The sequence below is a fragment of the Punica granatum genome, chromosome 7 (assembly GCF_007655135.1).
Source record: "Punica granatum isolate Tunisia-2019 chromosome 7, ASM765513v2, whole genome shotgun sequence".
NCBI lineage: Eukaryota > Viridiplantae > Streptophyta > Magnoliopsida > Myrtales > Lythraceae > Punica > Punica granatum.
The window spans coordinates 2,472,568-2,489,319 of NC_045133.1; the positions used below are offsets into that span (position 1 = coordinate 2,472,568).

Sequence of the window (16,752 nt, forward strand, 5' to 3'; positions counted from 1 at the left end):
CTACAAACCACCGATTCATATTATATTTCAAAAGTATATTACATGAAATTTTATTTAGAATATATATAATATGGAGTCCCATGCAACGGATGAACAAATAACTAGTTATTGCATAATTTTTTGCTTTCACCAAAAGCAAAGGAAAAAAGGAAAAAAAATATTTCCATTTTTTTATCAAGTCAGGTATGATTCGGCATTAATTATCTTTGGCTCGATTATTTTTCTTTCATTGACATGAAATTAAGGACCAAAAATTGCATTTATCTTTTTCTTAAAGAAAAAGGTCAATTAGCTAGCTTGTTGTCTTTCCTCGGTCCCAACTTGATTCAAAAGAAGAGGGGAAAAAACGATTATTCGATCATCCTATCTTGCTAAAATATTTAGAATAAAATGCAGTTAACACTCTTACATTTAAGCCTAGTGGTAAAGCACCTCCCAACCTTTAGAATTTTGCACTATACCACTCGACATATACAAAAAGAAGCAAAGTGCAACCCGATTACTAGTCTGGCCAAAACTTCAATTATATTAATATATTGATTCAGATTTTGAAAAAAAAATCAAAAAAATTAAAAATTTTGAAAATTTTAAAAAAATCTTCTCCTGCCTTCATTTTTTGACATGGAAACATCAAAGGAAAAGAGAATTGAGTTCTTTTATTCATTCAATAGAACATTCATTCTTTGCTTCCCCTTAATAATCTCACGAGCTCTCCCCTTCTCCACCCGAATTCCAAAGATCTCCACCACATAGTCAATCCCAATGTTTTCTTCTTCATCCCCATAAAATCTCCATCAAGGTTTTTTTCCTCCATGGCCATCCGACATTTTGACACAAAAAGGTCTGGCCTTTGGATCAGGTCGGTCTCAGAGTTGTTCGTCGTTGGGAGGTCATTTGAGTCTCTGATTCGATAAAAGATATCACCTTTGGGCCTATCTGATCAAATTCTAGATTATGTTTAGCTCATTGTTTTGTTCTTCCGAGGTCTCACCTCTCCCTCTATGTCGTAGGTTCTTATGTCTTCTCTCGGCCTAATTTTCTACATTTTAAATAATTTAATATATTGGTAATAAATTAATTTTGGCCAAAAAATGGCTGGAAAAGTAGCCAGGGTTGCAATATGCTTCTTATTAAATAGGTTGGGTGGTGTGATGCCAAATTTTAAAGGATAGGGGGTATTTCGCTACTAAGCCCAAAGGTGGGGGGCAAAGTGTCATTTACTCAAACTTTCGTAGGGTGGCCGATGGCGGATGGTAGGGAAGTTTATGGAGAGAAGTACACGACGTTGAAGCAGGAATGCAAGACGGTCTCCGAGTGCGGATCGCATTGTCTGCATTTTGGGTGTATTTCGAAAGCCTGTGTGGACGGTCTGTGCTCGTCTACATGTCACGGCTGACATATTTATGTTCGCTGAAAGTCGTGTGTTCACTCCTGCTAGGCATGTGCTAGCTAGCACGACCTTATGATTGCATGAATAAATTTTGTTTCCTTGTTTAAGAAAATGAGAAAATTATTATTATTGCTAATTTTTTTTTTTAGTGTGTACCCTTTGATATTCAGAAGGCTGCTACGTCCCAATTATTTCATGTTTAAGTCGGATCAATCCACTAAGTGATAAATCTCTTTTAGTAGTGAATTTTTTATTCACAAGATACGAATATATAATTATACTTAAGTTGAACAAGTGACGAATAATTTACAGCTTTTTATGCTAACGCAATTAAGTAACAAATTAATCTGTTTCTGCCTCTTGATAATTCGACCAGAACCCTTTATTTTTGTGCTTGATATAGGCATAAGAAAAATCATAAATAAAAAAATGATCATTCCCATATCATCTTCAATCGATTGCCTTTCTCAATCGTCTGCCATCATCGACTCTCCATAATTATTGAATTGGATAGTCCAATTTCGATCTATTAAAATTCTTGAGTACGTTACGACTCGATGTTGGAGATGTTATGATTTAATTGGGCCACTCATGAGTCCCATCAGATTTGTCGCATAACATAGGGCCCATGTTCTATAATAATCGCATGGAGCTTTTTCTCGCGTACTTACTAAGGGGGACCATGACGAAACGCGGCGGGCTTTAGACTGAATAATTAATCCCTTGAATTTGTGTACCTAACATGGATAGCTCGTCTTTGATTCACTCGAAGAGGTAAACTAATCGAGATATATGTGCAAATCGGTCCAATTAAATCTGGACATGGCTCCAAATAAGCTATTCCTATTTCATGTTTTACTAGCCGCAAAATAAATATTAGTTAAAGTTGGAATCTCACTAGTCATGCTCAGATCGAGATCATGGAATATGAGACATTGAGTTTATCTCGAAACAGTCGTGCGTCCAAGTTCGGGGACGCTTGAGAGTAGAATCAAATCTCTTATAATTCAGAAAATGAGGCGTCTATTACTTCATAACATTTTATTTTTCAAGAAATGATTTTTAAAATAAAATAAACGATTCCATGTTTCATTATTATCATGGTATCTCTATGAGCTGAAGTTGACTTTTTCATTAATTTTTTCATCATTAGCTAGTTAACTATCTACAATCGATAAACATCAATCCTCGGATTATCCAATCTTCTCGAACCATTTGTGCTTATGAAATTGACGTTGCAGGTGAAGCTGATGAAGTTGACGTTGCGTCCCTGAAACAACATTTGGCACGAATGCAATTAATTTCCACTCGGTCGTCAATTTATCTTGATTTTAAATCCAGTAAGTCACCGAAACTGTAATAAATTGGCCCATTTATTATGCAATTTGTTAAATGCATGACATCTCGTGATTGAGATTTGCACTATCTTTTTTTGCTTCCTTTAAATTTTCTTTTTCCAACCGCATCTTCTTTTTTCCATGAAAACAGTACATTTTTCTACTTCCATAACCAAAAAGCGACCGATCCGAGAAAATAACATCGCCTAATCCTTCGACAGCGGTGATCTGGCAGTAGCTTCAGCGATGGTAGAGTGAGCTTCGGTGAGGATGACCGACGACAATGGAGGACGAAGGGATTGGTTGAGCTGAACGAGGTCGAGGAGGGACGGAGCTTGCCCATGCGAAAAGCCAGCTGAAGGGGAGCCGAGATCGGAGGAAGAATTCGGTTATAGGGGCGGTTTCAATTTCAATCTGCGTCACTTTTACGCACAACACACAAATGAAAAGTGGGCTAGGCTAGGAGCGACCAAGTGATGAAGTGCATTAAGTCGGTTTCGAAATCTTTGTTTTTGGTATACGTTTGGTTTTACAATCAAATTTTTAACTTTAACTTTAAGTTTACTCATTATTACGTAACAAAAATTAACGACACAATTATTACTTTTTTATTTTTCTTCAATTTTTTTAACTATTCAATTTAATTTTTAATACTAAATTCTCCCAACTATCCATTACTTTTTTCATAATTTAACAACACAATCATTACTTTCTCTCAACTATTCATTACTTTTTTACACTTTTTTTTCATAATTCAACAACACAATCATTATAATCCAATTAAAATCAAAATTTAACTCTACTTTACTTTAAAACCAAACACACCAAGTTCGTGGATACTAGCGTTGAATTTCACCTCCTGTAGCATATATTTGGCCAGTTTTGATAGAGATATATGCCTAAGTTTTAGCATACATATAGTTTAACTAGTATTTGTGTGTTGCGCGAAATGCTAGGATGACATTGTTTTCAAAATTAGAAAAAAAAATAAAAAATTTCAAAATAGACATATTCAGCTTATGCCTTCAGTTATTTTATTTTATTTTTAAGGAAAATGGGACAAATGCCCAAGAATCTAAGTAGAACAAAAGCAAGGTGTAGCAACCTCAACAAGATTCTAACGGTAAATAACCTAGATCATCTATATTATAGGTATTTAAAGTAAATTCCTAAACTACATGCGACGACAGGTCTCCGTTTGTTAAATGAGAGTTCTCCACCTAGGATTTTCAAGCATTTCCCTAACCCCTCATTGATTGTCCTTTTGAATTCACTACATCAATTAATAACTCATGTTATTTTTTCACGAAAAATCCATATTAATTTCAACCGAGTGTTATTACATTTCCTCATTTCAATTCGTCGGTTTCTTGCTCTTTGACGCTCATATTTTTCGACTCAATTCATGACTATCAATCTAAGATCAAGGCCGAGCTCTCTAACATCTGCCCTTGAAATGTATATATATATATATATGTGTGTATTACTTCGCAATATTCTAAAACTTCTTGATATTTCATCTCTTCTATCCTTATCCACTATTACTACTAATGGAATTTATAAATTTAATTTACAAAGTACCAACAAAAAGTAAAAGTATGCAAAGACCCATACAATATGACTGGTTAGGAACATAATGGAGAACATGGAGACCAAGAGGCCAGATGATAGATCGTTGAGTGAGTCAATTCGTACAGTAATTTCCTTTCAGAAACACAAGTTGAATATGGACATCCCAATCCTTAAGAAGTAGCCCCTTGATATCCTAAACTAATGAATGTTGATAGGGCCGCAAGATGCATCCTTGAGAAGCCAATTACCAACTAGCAGAGAATCCACTTCAAGAATAAGCCATCTGCAACCCATCGATAACCTGAGATATTATGAACAAGTTTTTTTTTTTTAATACTTAATCGTATATAGATATCTTTCTACAAATGCTTGATTATGTACGTACACATTTTTATCCTTTTATTTATCCATTTATACTATTATATAAAGGGAGATCTTGGTGTCCCCCACCCCAACGTTACAAACTAAATGAGAAGTCCAATATACTCTCTAAATGTAGTATAATAAAATTCACCCGAAAATCATTTGAGAACAAAATTGATCATTCAATAATAATTCTCTCAATTCATTCTAAACCCCCTCAAGAAATCGGACGCGCCAATCTCTCCCTCCGTCCCCAGCACTCTCGCACACGTTCTCCTTTTACGTCTTCCTCTTCCTTTTCTTTTTTTTCCTCCAACTCTTTCAATTCATTGTTATAGCTCTCAAACTTCTATTTCCAATCGTAGAAGATTCAAATCGTCATAACTATTGAACTGTTCAACGAAAATGAGTTCTGTACATTCCTATGTCTTCCTTGTGATCATAGGAGTCTAAACATATAAGACTTTTGTAAAATGAACATCTTTATAGCAATTGCCATTAACGGTCCACAAACTGAGTTTTTTCCCTCTAACTCTAGAGATCGTAAGTTTAACCATAAAGAGTGTTTGAGTTTCTCACTAAATGAAAAAAGAAGACTCCTATGGGTCGATTTTCGCATCTCTAAAGGCCATATGACTTAGTCCTCGCTCTCAATTTCAGAGTCACGTTCACCACCTCTTTGTCTCTCTCTCTCTCTCTTTTTTTTCCTCGGTGCTTTATGTTTATGGCTCATTGATCCAGAAAAGAAAAGTCTCATAATATGTTGATTAATCAAAGACTGATTCACCACATATTGGAGTCATAGTTATGCACCATTCATTGGAGTAATTTGTGCAAACTATGAAGTTTGTCTGGTTTGGGGATGAAAAGCAAAGAGAGAGAAAGAGGGAGGACGTGCATGAGAAGGAAGGGGGAAATGTATGGTTAGGTGGTATGACCGAGGGAAGGGATATATGTATATATAGAGAGCGGTCACCCTGGCCAACCATCAATGGGAATGGGAAAATAATAGGGAATCGACAAGAAGTGGAAGTCTTGAAGAGGCATTAAAGGGATACAGATAAATTAGAGACAAAAGGTATGAATTTATGAAAGGGCATAATTGACATCTTCAAATGCAAAAGCACTTCAAGCTATTTCGCATTTTTTATTATAGACGATAATTTTGATTTTCTTTTTAATTTTTTGTAGGTTTTGAATTTCTTTTATATTCAAACTTTATTTTTGAATTTCCTAACTCTTTTGAAATTTATTTAGAATAATACTAATTTTTATTTTTAGTTAATTTTCTAATTCTTTATATTTTATTTTCTTTTTCTAAATTTTATTTTTTCCCTAAATTTTATGAGTTTTCCCTTTTCTATTTTTATGCAATTTATTATTTTACTTTTAATATTTTTTTGGTGCCATATTACTAACTGATTGTTATGTCATGTAAAAATTGACGAATGTTAGAATTAAAATTAAAATGATTTTTATATTTCTGTAAAATAAAATCACGTTAGATTTGAAAAACTAAGTAAGTTTCATGATTCCTGATGCACTTAACCGAATAAGAGTATGAAAACATTCCAAGTTCTCTACTTAAATGAGTGAAAATACATCATAAGAAGATAATTTTATCGACCAAAGAATAATAGATTAGATGAAGTAAAGAGGCATGCATGCATCCTTTAGTCAATATGCATAGATAAAATGAAAAGATGAGTCTTAATGTATGAAAGAGCATATTTAGTCACTTTAGATGTGAAGAAGCGTGACTCTATGTGGCAAGATACTTGAATGAATTATATTTTTTTCCAGATACAATGAATGTGTAAAAGGTGGCTAAATTCATTGAATCCGTATAATATAAATTAAAATATGTCTAGGCTCATTGAAATGGTAAAATTGCAATTAAGAAAAATTGAAAAACACTTTATCAAGCTTCGTACTTTTATAATGGTAATAATAAATTAATTTTAGTTGATGATGTATAAAGTATCTTGGCAAATCACAACACAATAAAAAGACATATATTCATCATATTTCTAAATTATTACAAGATATAACTTTTTTCCTAACAGGCATTGTTACAAAGGGTCATGTTTCATCATAATTAAAATATTAATTGAAAATATGTCTAAATATATTAAAAGATTTGATAGATTTTTGGAATGTTCAGATATATCAAATGGACGAAATCGACATCATAATAATTGTTTATATGTATTGAAGGGTAAAACGAGAATTATGAAAATTTAAGCACACAATATTGAGTTTCACACTTTTATATATGTAGTAATAATAATAATAATAATAATAATAATAATAATGATAATAGATAAATCTATGCCATGTATCTACGTACATATGCTTTTCCTATTCACATTGTTTTGGATTTCTGCGAACGTCCCTTGACATGCAAAATGTTACTTATCATATTTCTAATTAATTAATTTGAAATCCAATAAAATGAAAATCATAATAATACGAAAATTTATTGTTCCGACCATGACTAATCCTTTGTTTTAAGTACCTTTCATAAATTCAACTCAGAATATATTAACTGAAAGCATAAAATCTCGTACAACATTTAGGATATCTATTATATATTCTGATAGATATTGTCTAATCTTTATTATTAGATATATATTATGAAATATATGAAACCCATAGTAAAAAAAAAAACTAAACAGCGATTTTTTTTTGGAATGCTCTGCGATTTTAATGATGTTCACTTTTTTTCTTTGCTAAGTATTTTAATAATATTCCACACTCTTCATCATTAACAATAAATATATAAATGTCATTTATGGAATATAACCTAAAATTACTACAAACCACCGATTCATATTATATTTCAAAGGTATATTACATGAAATTTTATTTAGAATATATATAATATAGAGTCCCATGCAACGCATGAACAAATGACTAGCTATTGCATAATTTTCTACTTTCACCAAACGCAAAGGAAAGCAGGAAAAAAAAATATTTCCATTTTTTTTAACAAGTTAGGCATGATTCGGCGTAAATTATCTTTGGCTAGATTATTTTCTTCATTGACATAAAATTAAGGACCAAAAATTTCATTTATTTTTTTCTTAAAGAAAAAGGTCAATTAGGTAGCTTGTTGTCTTTCCTCGGTCCCAACTCGACTCAAAAGAATAGAAAAAAAAAGAATTATTCCATGATCCTATCTTGCTAAAATATTTATAACAATTATCATCAAAAGTAAATTGAATTTTCTTTATCTCTGTCGTACTGATCAAGGACGCCACACAAAAAATTCCATCATTTTCATATTCCTTCCATGTAAATTCAAAATAACTTTCCCATATTTATCATATCTTATTAGGAAAGTCCACCTTAAAGAATCAAGCCAGTATATTTGGTGAGATATTGCATGGTCCTATTAAGAGTTGCCTAACCAGGCACCTACACTGGTGGATCCAAATTATAAAATGTACGTCAGGGGTTTGCTCTTGTAGCTACTAAAAAATGGCGAAGTTTTCCTCCACCTTAGTGATTTTCATGGCGGCTCTTCTGCTCCTTGCTTCATGTAAGTCTCCTCCCCTCCCCTTGAATTAAAATTCCCGGATCGACATCACCGAACCATATAATAAAGTATATCGGACTCGGTTTGGTTTAGTCGCATCGATCATATTAGATCTTAGGAGTACTAGATTGGTCGTGCTCTATTTTAATTAAGAAGGGGAATCGATTTTGATCGTTGGTTCTTTAATGTTCCGTCGAACTTTTGCAGGGTCGCCGTTGGCGGATGGTAGGGAAGTTTATGGAGAGAAGTACGCGACGTTGAAGCAGGAATGCAAGACGGTCTCCGAGTGCGGATTGCATTGTCTGCATTTTGGGTGTATTCCGAAAGCCTGTGCGGACGGTCTGTGCTCGTGTACATGTCACGGCTGACATATTTATGTTCGCTGAAAGTCGTGTGTTCACTTCTGCTAGGCATGCGCTAGCTAGCATGACCATATGATTGCATGAATAAATTTGGTTTCCTTGTTTGAGAAAAAAAGAAAATTATTATTATTACTACTTTTTTTTTTTTAAGCATGTACCATTTGATACTCAGAAGCCTATTATACCTCAACTATTTCATGTTCAAGTCAGATTAGTTCACTAAGTAATAAATCTTTTTTAATAATAAATTTTCTTTATTCACAAGACACGAATATGTAATCATACTTAAGTTGAACAAATGCCGAATAATTTGATCAGCCTTACTTTTATAAGGAGGAAATCAATTTGATCTGTGGGAAAGAAATAATTTACAGCTTTTTATGCTGAAGCAATTAAGTAACAAATTAATTTGTTTCTGCCTCTTGATAATTCGACCAGAACCCTTTATTTTTGTGCTTGATATAGGCAAAAGAAAATTCACAAATAAAAAAATGATCATGTCCCGCAGAGATGGCTCCAAATAAGCCACTCCCATATCATCTTCGATTGATTGCCTTTCTCAATCGTCTGCCATCATCGACTCTCCATAATTATTGAATTGGATAGTCCAATTTCGATCTATTACAATTCTTGAGTACGTTACGACTCGATTTTGGAGATGTTATGATTTAGTTGGGCCACTCATGAGTCCCATCAGATTTGTCGCATAACATGGGGCTCATGTTCTATAATAATCGCATGGAGCTTTTTCTCGCGTACTTACTAAGGGGGACCATGACGAAACGCGGCGGGCTTTAGACTGAATAATTAATCCCTTGAATTTGTGTACCTAACATGGATAGCTCGTCTTTGATTCACTCGAAGAGGTAAACTAATCGAGATATATGTGCAAATCGGTCCAATTAAATCTGGACATGGCTCCAAATAAGCTATTCCCATTTCATTTTTTACTAGCTGCAAAATAAATATTAGTTAAAGTTGGAATCTCACTAGTCATGCTCAGATCGAGATCATGGGATATGAGACATTGATTTTATCTCGAAACAGTCGTGCGTCCAAGTTCGGGGACGCTCGAGAGTAGAATCGAATCTCTTATAATTCAGAAAATGAGGAGTCTATCACTTCATAACACTTCATTTTTCAAGAAATAATTTTTAAAATAAGATAAACGATTGCATATTCCATTATTATCATGGTATCTCGATAAGCTGAAGTTGACTTTTTCATTAATTTTTTTATCATTAGTTAGTTAACTATCTACAATCGATAAACATCAATCCTCGGATTATCCAATCTTCTCGAACCATTTGTGCTTATGAAATTGACGTTGCAGTTGAAGCTGATGAAGTTGACGTTGCGTCCCTGAAACAACATTTGGCATGAATGCAATTAATTTCCACGCGGTCGTCAATTTATCTTGATTTTAAATCCAGTAAGTCACCGAAACTTTAATAAATTGGTCCATTTATTATGTAATTTGTTAAATGCATGACATCTAGTGATTGAGATTTGCACTATCTTTTTTTGCTTACTTTAAGTTTTCTTTTTCCACCGCATCTTCTTTTTCCATAAAAAACAGTACATTTTTCTAGTTCCATAACCAAAAAGCTTATCATGTGCTCTGGGGCAATGCCCAAAAAACTGGGGGGGCCAAAAAGAAAGAAAAAGAAAGAAAAATTATCATCTATCTATCTATCTATCTGCGTATTTACAAGTACGCCCTCTAAATAACATCGGGAAAGCCATTAGTCTCCTTCTCCGGAGAACTAGCAACGGCCCGCTTTCCCTCCGATTTGAGCTCGGTCACTGCCTTGACGAACGCATCCAGATCCTTATCCGAGCTCCCACCGGGACTAACTGCGGCAGCAGCTGCCTCCTTCAGCTCCCTAGCTCGAGCTCTCTCGGGGATGCTCCCATCAACCGAGCGTGCCAAAATTTGGGCCAATTCAGCCGAATTGGGCGTGCTGTCCTCTCTTTCGTGGGCCCGAATGCCCACTCCCAGCTGGTCCACCAGCAGCTTCGCATCGGAGTATTGGTCCGCCCCCATCGGCCATGTGAGCATCACCACCCCCGCGGTCAGGCCCTCCAGCACCGAGTTCCATCCACAGTGAGTTAGGAACGAGCCCACCGCGCGGTGCCTCAGGATCAGAACTTGCGGGGCCCATCCCCTAATCACGAGCCCCCTCTTGGCCGTCCGATCCTCGAACCCGTCAGGGACCGCAGCTCCCTGTTCCCCTGCCACAGGGCGCCGGCCGCTGTTGGCACCATCCTCCCTAACGCACCAGATGAATTGGACCCCGCTAGCCTCCAGTGCATCCGCGAGCGCGTGAGTCTCCGCGTTGCTCAGTACCATACGGCTTCCGAAGCATACGTAGACCACGGATTGGTCCCTGCGTGCATCGAGCCAAGCCAACAGATTGTCGGCCGAGACTGAGCTGGACCCACCCCGATCAGCGAGGCCCACAGTCGAGTCATTGACCGGGGGAGGCAGGAGCGGGCCGACAGCCCAGACCCGGCCCGGACCGAAATACCTCTTCGCCATGTGGTCCATGTAGGGCCGTTCCAACTCACTGAACGAGTTAAACACGATGCCCCAGCTGTCCATATTCGCGAGCATACCGTCCCCGTGAAATCGCAATTCTGGGTCACCGCCGGCAAACATACGGTAGAGAAGCGACAGCTGCCACCAGTTAAACGACGGGGAATCCGGCAGGTCCGACAGGGTGACTGCGTAGTCAGCGTCCTGGTGCTCGTTCCTCGGCTGGTCCCGCCACAGGGAGAACTCGACGGAGACGGCAAAAGCGGCGGACGGTGAGAAGACGATGCGAGGGATGCCGAGCTGGCAAGCGAGGTGACTGGTCCACCCGAGGAAGTAATCGGAGATGATGGCGACAGGTGGAGAGGGGTGGGAAGCGAACCACCGGAGGACGGCCGGGGAGTGGTGGTCCCGCATGGCACGTAGCCGGTTGACGAGGCGGTGCTGCGCCAGGGAGGTAGGGGGCTCAGGGACGGGGAGGACGAGGGCATCGAGGACGGGCGGGGCGTACCGGGAGAGGAGGGGCTGGAGGAGGGGGATGTTGGCCGGGGTCACAAGGACAGTGACGGCAAGGCCGCGGCCGATGAGCCGCTCCGTGAGGTCGAGGAGGGGGATGACGTGGCCGGAGGACGAAAATGGGTACACCAGGAGATGCGGCCGGTCTGCGGCGGCGGACATGACGGCGGCAAGATAGCAAAACTCTTTCAACGGTACCGGCCTTTTGGGATTTTGGGACTGGAAATGTTATGTGACGCGCTGAATGTTTGCAGCTACGATGCTCTTTATATATATATGTGTGTGTGTGTGTGTGATATATATTCGTTCGTGGGGGAGGTTTGGTCAGCTTCATTTGTACTTCTTTAGCCGACGTCACTCCTGACGTCATGACGGGAGCCAACGCCGGAAGTGACGAAGTTCAATAGGCTATTAAGTGGTGTGGGTCCCCCCCTTTCGTTCCTACCTGCCAATCTGGATGGCTTCGACGGAAAGCATTCCCTTCTTTTGCCACGGAAAGTGTCTGGAAAGTTTGAGAATAATTTTCGATCAATTTCCTACTCCCAAACCTGATGTGACATAAGATAATATCGACACGAACAAATCAGAGAATAAAAATCGTTTAACTCAACTCAATTTAACTCACAAACAGACAACAAAGCCAATTAAGGGCCCCACCTAAGCTGAATACATTTGACTAATGTCTCGCCTTTCTTTTTTTTTCCCCCTGTCGGTGCTCTTGCATTTGACCGTTGGGTAGGGTGCTCTTCCTACCCAACAAAGCCACAGTGGCCATCGATAGATTTCAAGCTCGATCCTCTACCCCACTTTCAAACTCGATTTTGCTTGAATCACTCCAGATTTCACCGAAATCGGCCAGAAGAACCTCCTAATCGAGGTCCTATTACAGGAAATTGATTCCCGCGATTTGATTGGCATTCCGATTTCTAACTCTCGTGATTTGAAAAAATTCATGTATGGAGAATTTTATTTTTTGATGGGTCGAATCCACTCGAATTGAATTGAAGCTGTGGCTGGTTATTAATTACCAGCCCCTCAATCATTTCTTACGAAATGAGTCATTGAACTTTTGAATATTAAAGTATTGAAAATAAGAGAGATGGAGAAATACTAGCATAGCGTACAATAATAGTAATGGCTTATTTGGTTTGCCAATTATATTTTAAAATCACAACTTTAACATAATTCTATCCACAACAAAACAAAATAATTCATATAAAGTCAAAGAGTGAGTCCCATTTATATCACTTTTTTTTCACAATAAAACAAAATAACTCGTACAAAGTCAAATGGTTGGTTTCATTTATACCACTGTTTTTCAAAATTAAAAGCTGATTTTAAAATTTTATTATGAAACCAAACGCAACATAAATTATGCACACAACGAAGTTATATGAATTAATTTGTGGTTAATTGATCCTATGGATTTGGCAATGCTCGTGTAGGCTCTTCTTCTTCAACATCATAACGTTGTGACCTATCTTACGACTACTCGTGACCAGGCAACGTACAACTTAACATATTTCAATATTGTCAAGATTTTTCTGCATTCATTTTTCTCATTTGGTATCAATTTTTTTCCCCTCAAATTTGGGAAAGATCTCGATATATCGGCTTATAACCTATATAAAATTGGCCAGCTAAAAATTTTCTTTTCCTTATTTTCATAGATGTGACCATAATTATCATTGTTAGGAATCCGCCGAAACTTATGTATCATACTAATGATCCTGGGACCTCAGGGGGACACTGGACTACGAATCGAGATTTTGCGAAAAATCCTTGTGTTTGAAAAAATCTCTCTTTTTTTAGCTGTCACTAAAACTAACACCTCAAAGTTAATCCTCCGCTCTTCGAGCTTATATCAAATTTACATAATCATTGCATGACCCTACTGATGTGGTCCGAGGTCGCAAGGTGATTGGAATGTAGAGCTTCTCACCGGATTTCGGTGAGTGGATGATGATTTCTAGAGAGAGAGAGAGAGAGAAGGTCTCAGGATAGAAATGGGTTTAGCTGTCTTTCCCTTTTCACTAACTTCCTTTTATACTCGGCGGCTCTTGAGACTGGGCCGGGTGTCAGGTTCCGGGCTTAAAGCGGAGCCATGGTTAATTTTCTTCTTGATGGGCTGGGCTTTCATTAGGCTTGTCTCTGTTAGGGTGTTGTCCATCTGGACTCGATATTCTACTCTTTTATGATGCTTGTGGGATTTTCATGCTTCGTCTCTACCAATCTGTTCGTCTGTTTGTCTATATTAAAATTGTGGTCTTCATCAAGAGAGGGAATAGTACAGTGGTGCACCTCTTGCCTGGTGACCAAGAGGTTTCAGGTTCAATACCCAGTGGGACTACCCGTGCCCCATTTATTAGATATTTAGGATTTATATTTTAATGTACTGGGCCATGGGCTTCCCTTGTAACTGATAAAAATTGTTGTCTTCAAACACCATACGAAAAGGCCACTAGTCTCCCTTCTCCGGCAAACAAGTGACAGCCTGATGTCCCTCCGACTTCAGCTCAGTTAGAGCCTTGATCAATGCATCGAGACCCTTATCCGAGCTCCCAGCTGGACCAACTGCCATGGTTGCTGCCTCTCTCAGCTCCCTCACTCGAGCCCTATTGGGCATGTGCCCATTGACATTAACCGAGCTAGCCAGAATTCGGGCCAATTCAACTGAGTCGGGAGGGTATTCCTATGCTTCATGGGCCCGTATGCCCACGCCCAACCCATCCACCTGCACTCTTCGCACTGGAGTACTGGTCCGCGCCCATCGGCAACGTTAGTATCACCACCCCGACAGCCAGGCCCTCTAGCACTGAGTCAAGAACGAGCCCACCGCGCGATGCCTCAGGATCAGAACCTGCGCCCTCTTCCCCATCCAATCGTTGAACCCCTCGTGGACCGCAGCCCCTGCCCCATGGTCACCATGTGCGTGGCGCCCGCCATCGCCGTCCTCCCTTGAACACCAGATGAAATGGATCCCGCTCATCTCCAGTGCATCCGCAAGCGCACGCGTCTCCTTGGCGTCCAACACCATGCGGCTCCCAAAGCACACGTAAACCAAGGAGTGGTCACCCCTCTCATCGAGACATGCAAGTACGTTGTCGGCCGGGACGGAGCTGGACCTGCCTCGGTCTGTAAGCCCATGGCTGAGCCATCAACCTCGGGCGGCAGGAGCGAGCGCACCGCTCAGACCTGGCCTTGCTCGAAGAATCTCTTCTCTATGTGGTCAATGTAGGGTCGTTCTAATGCAGTGAACAAGTTGAACACGACACCCCAGTTGTCCATGTTCGTGAGCATGCCGTCCCGGTAGAGCTCCATTTCGGGGTCTCCCCCAATGAACGTCTAGTAAAACAGAGACAACTGCCACCAAGGGTATGACGGGGTGCCCGGCAGGTCAGAGAGCGTGACGGCGTCGTCTGCATCCTCCTGCGGGTGTTCGTTCCTCAGCAGGCCTCGCCACTGGGAGAAGTCAACGGAAAGGGCGAAGGCTGCCGAGGGGGAAAAGACGATGTGGGGGATGCGTAGCTAGCAGGCAAGGTGGTAGGTCCACCCAAGGAAGGAATTGGAAATGATGGCGACGAGTGGAATCGGATGGGAGGCGAACCACTGGAAGATAGCTGGACAGTGGAATTCCCTCATGGCATGAAACCTGTTCATGAGGCGCTGCTCCGCTACCAAGGCCGCAGGCTCGGGGGCAGTGATGACGAGGGCATTGAGGATGGGTAGGGAGTGGCGGGACAAGAGGGACCGGAAATCGGGAGAGGTTAAGCGGGGTGACGAGCACGGTGACAACGAGGCCATGGTCGAGGAGTCTCTTGATGAGGTCTAGGAAGGAGATAATGTGACCAGAGGCCAGGAAAGGGTACACCAGCAGGTGCAGCCGATCCGCGGTAGAAGACATGATATTAGAATCGGCAAATTCTTTCAATCCGTCTTTGGAATTGATGGACCGGAAATAACATATGCTCTTAATTAGTGAAGCTGAATATGTATTGCTATTAGGCTGCCTTATATATATATATATATATATATATTATGTTGTACTATATATATGTATAGATTATGTTAAACAAATAAAAACAATAGGAGATGCAGCGGAGACAGAGGATAGAAGATGGTGACACAGCCCATCAGTTGATAATTTAAAAGATCCATGATTGACTTTCACGGTGAGATTACTTTTGTCACTTTATTAGAATTCTTTTGTTCGGCGTACCATTTTATTAGTATTCTTTCTTCTTATATTATGCCCATTAATCTTTCTTAAACCGAAAAAAGAAAAGCAGTGATATCATACAATTACGTATATATCGTTTGTCTGGGGGAATAATTTTTAAATTTTTCCTTGCCTAGCACGCCACTCCATGCATTAGACCTTTGCATGCCCGTCCAAATTGACGTAGCGCCCAAGCCATATTTATTATTACTGTATTACATCAAGGGATCATTGTTTTTCGTACAAAATAATGTCGTCTTTGCAACAATAGATTTGTTCACCTTCTAGAAAGAGAGTTCGATGCAGTTGACACATTCTTTAGTTTGGAACCATGAATTTTTATATTCGATTCTCATCATTAAAATTCTCATATACCTTGTCATTTTTTCATATCGCTTTAATTTTTTTTTTGTGTGCACCATGATATTTTAAAAGGCTAATAGGCGCCAATTATTATAGTTCAAACCAATTCAACTTACTAAGCCTATCCCTATCTAGAGGAATTGGTGAACCATATCGATTTATGACATTGGCATGTGGTATATACCCCGTTATGTATTGGACTTTCTTCTCTATTAGATCCTTAATCATCTCTTCCAATGAAAAGAAAAAAAGGTTTCGTCCAAAAATATGAAAGCAAAAAGATTGGTACATATTTTTTCAAAATTTCTACAATTTTTGCAAATAATATGCCGTCTAATTATCTTTACCTTTTTCTACCCAGAAAAAAGAAAAATTTACCTTTAATGCTGCTCACGCGGCCAATTGGGCTTCAAGTACTAACCTATTCGGCCTTTTTTCCTGAGGCTGTTTGGGGAGAGGCCCAAATACGTAAAACCATTTGAATCGATTACTTTAGGAGATCGATTGAAAGGGACGAGGTATTCCTAAACTATTGCTTAAGAATAATACTTGC

The 16,752-nt window shown here is 39.0% G+C and overlaps 1 protein-coding gene and 1 pseudogene across 1 annotated transcript; both read right to left on the minus strand.

The window, feature by feature from the left end:
* Positions 1 to 10,084: 10,084 nt before the first annotated feature.
* On the minus strand, positions 10,085 to 11,951 carry LOC116214620 (flavonol 3-O-glucosyltransferase UGT89B1-like). The gene has a single exon (XM_031550009.1). The coding sequence runs from the start codon at positions 11,777 to 11,779 to the stop codon at positions 10,289 to 10,291; it is 1,491 nt and encodes a 496-aa protein (XP_031405869.1). The 5' UTR covers positions 11,780 to 11,951; the 3' UTR covers positions 10,085 to 10,288.
* A 1,903-nt stretch (positions 11,952 to 13,854) lies between these two features.
* Positions 13,855 to 15,068, minus strand: LOC116214621 (annotated as a pseudogene).
* Between the last annotated feature and the right edge of the window lie 1,684 nt (positions 15,069 to 16,752).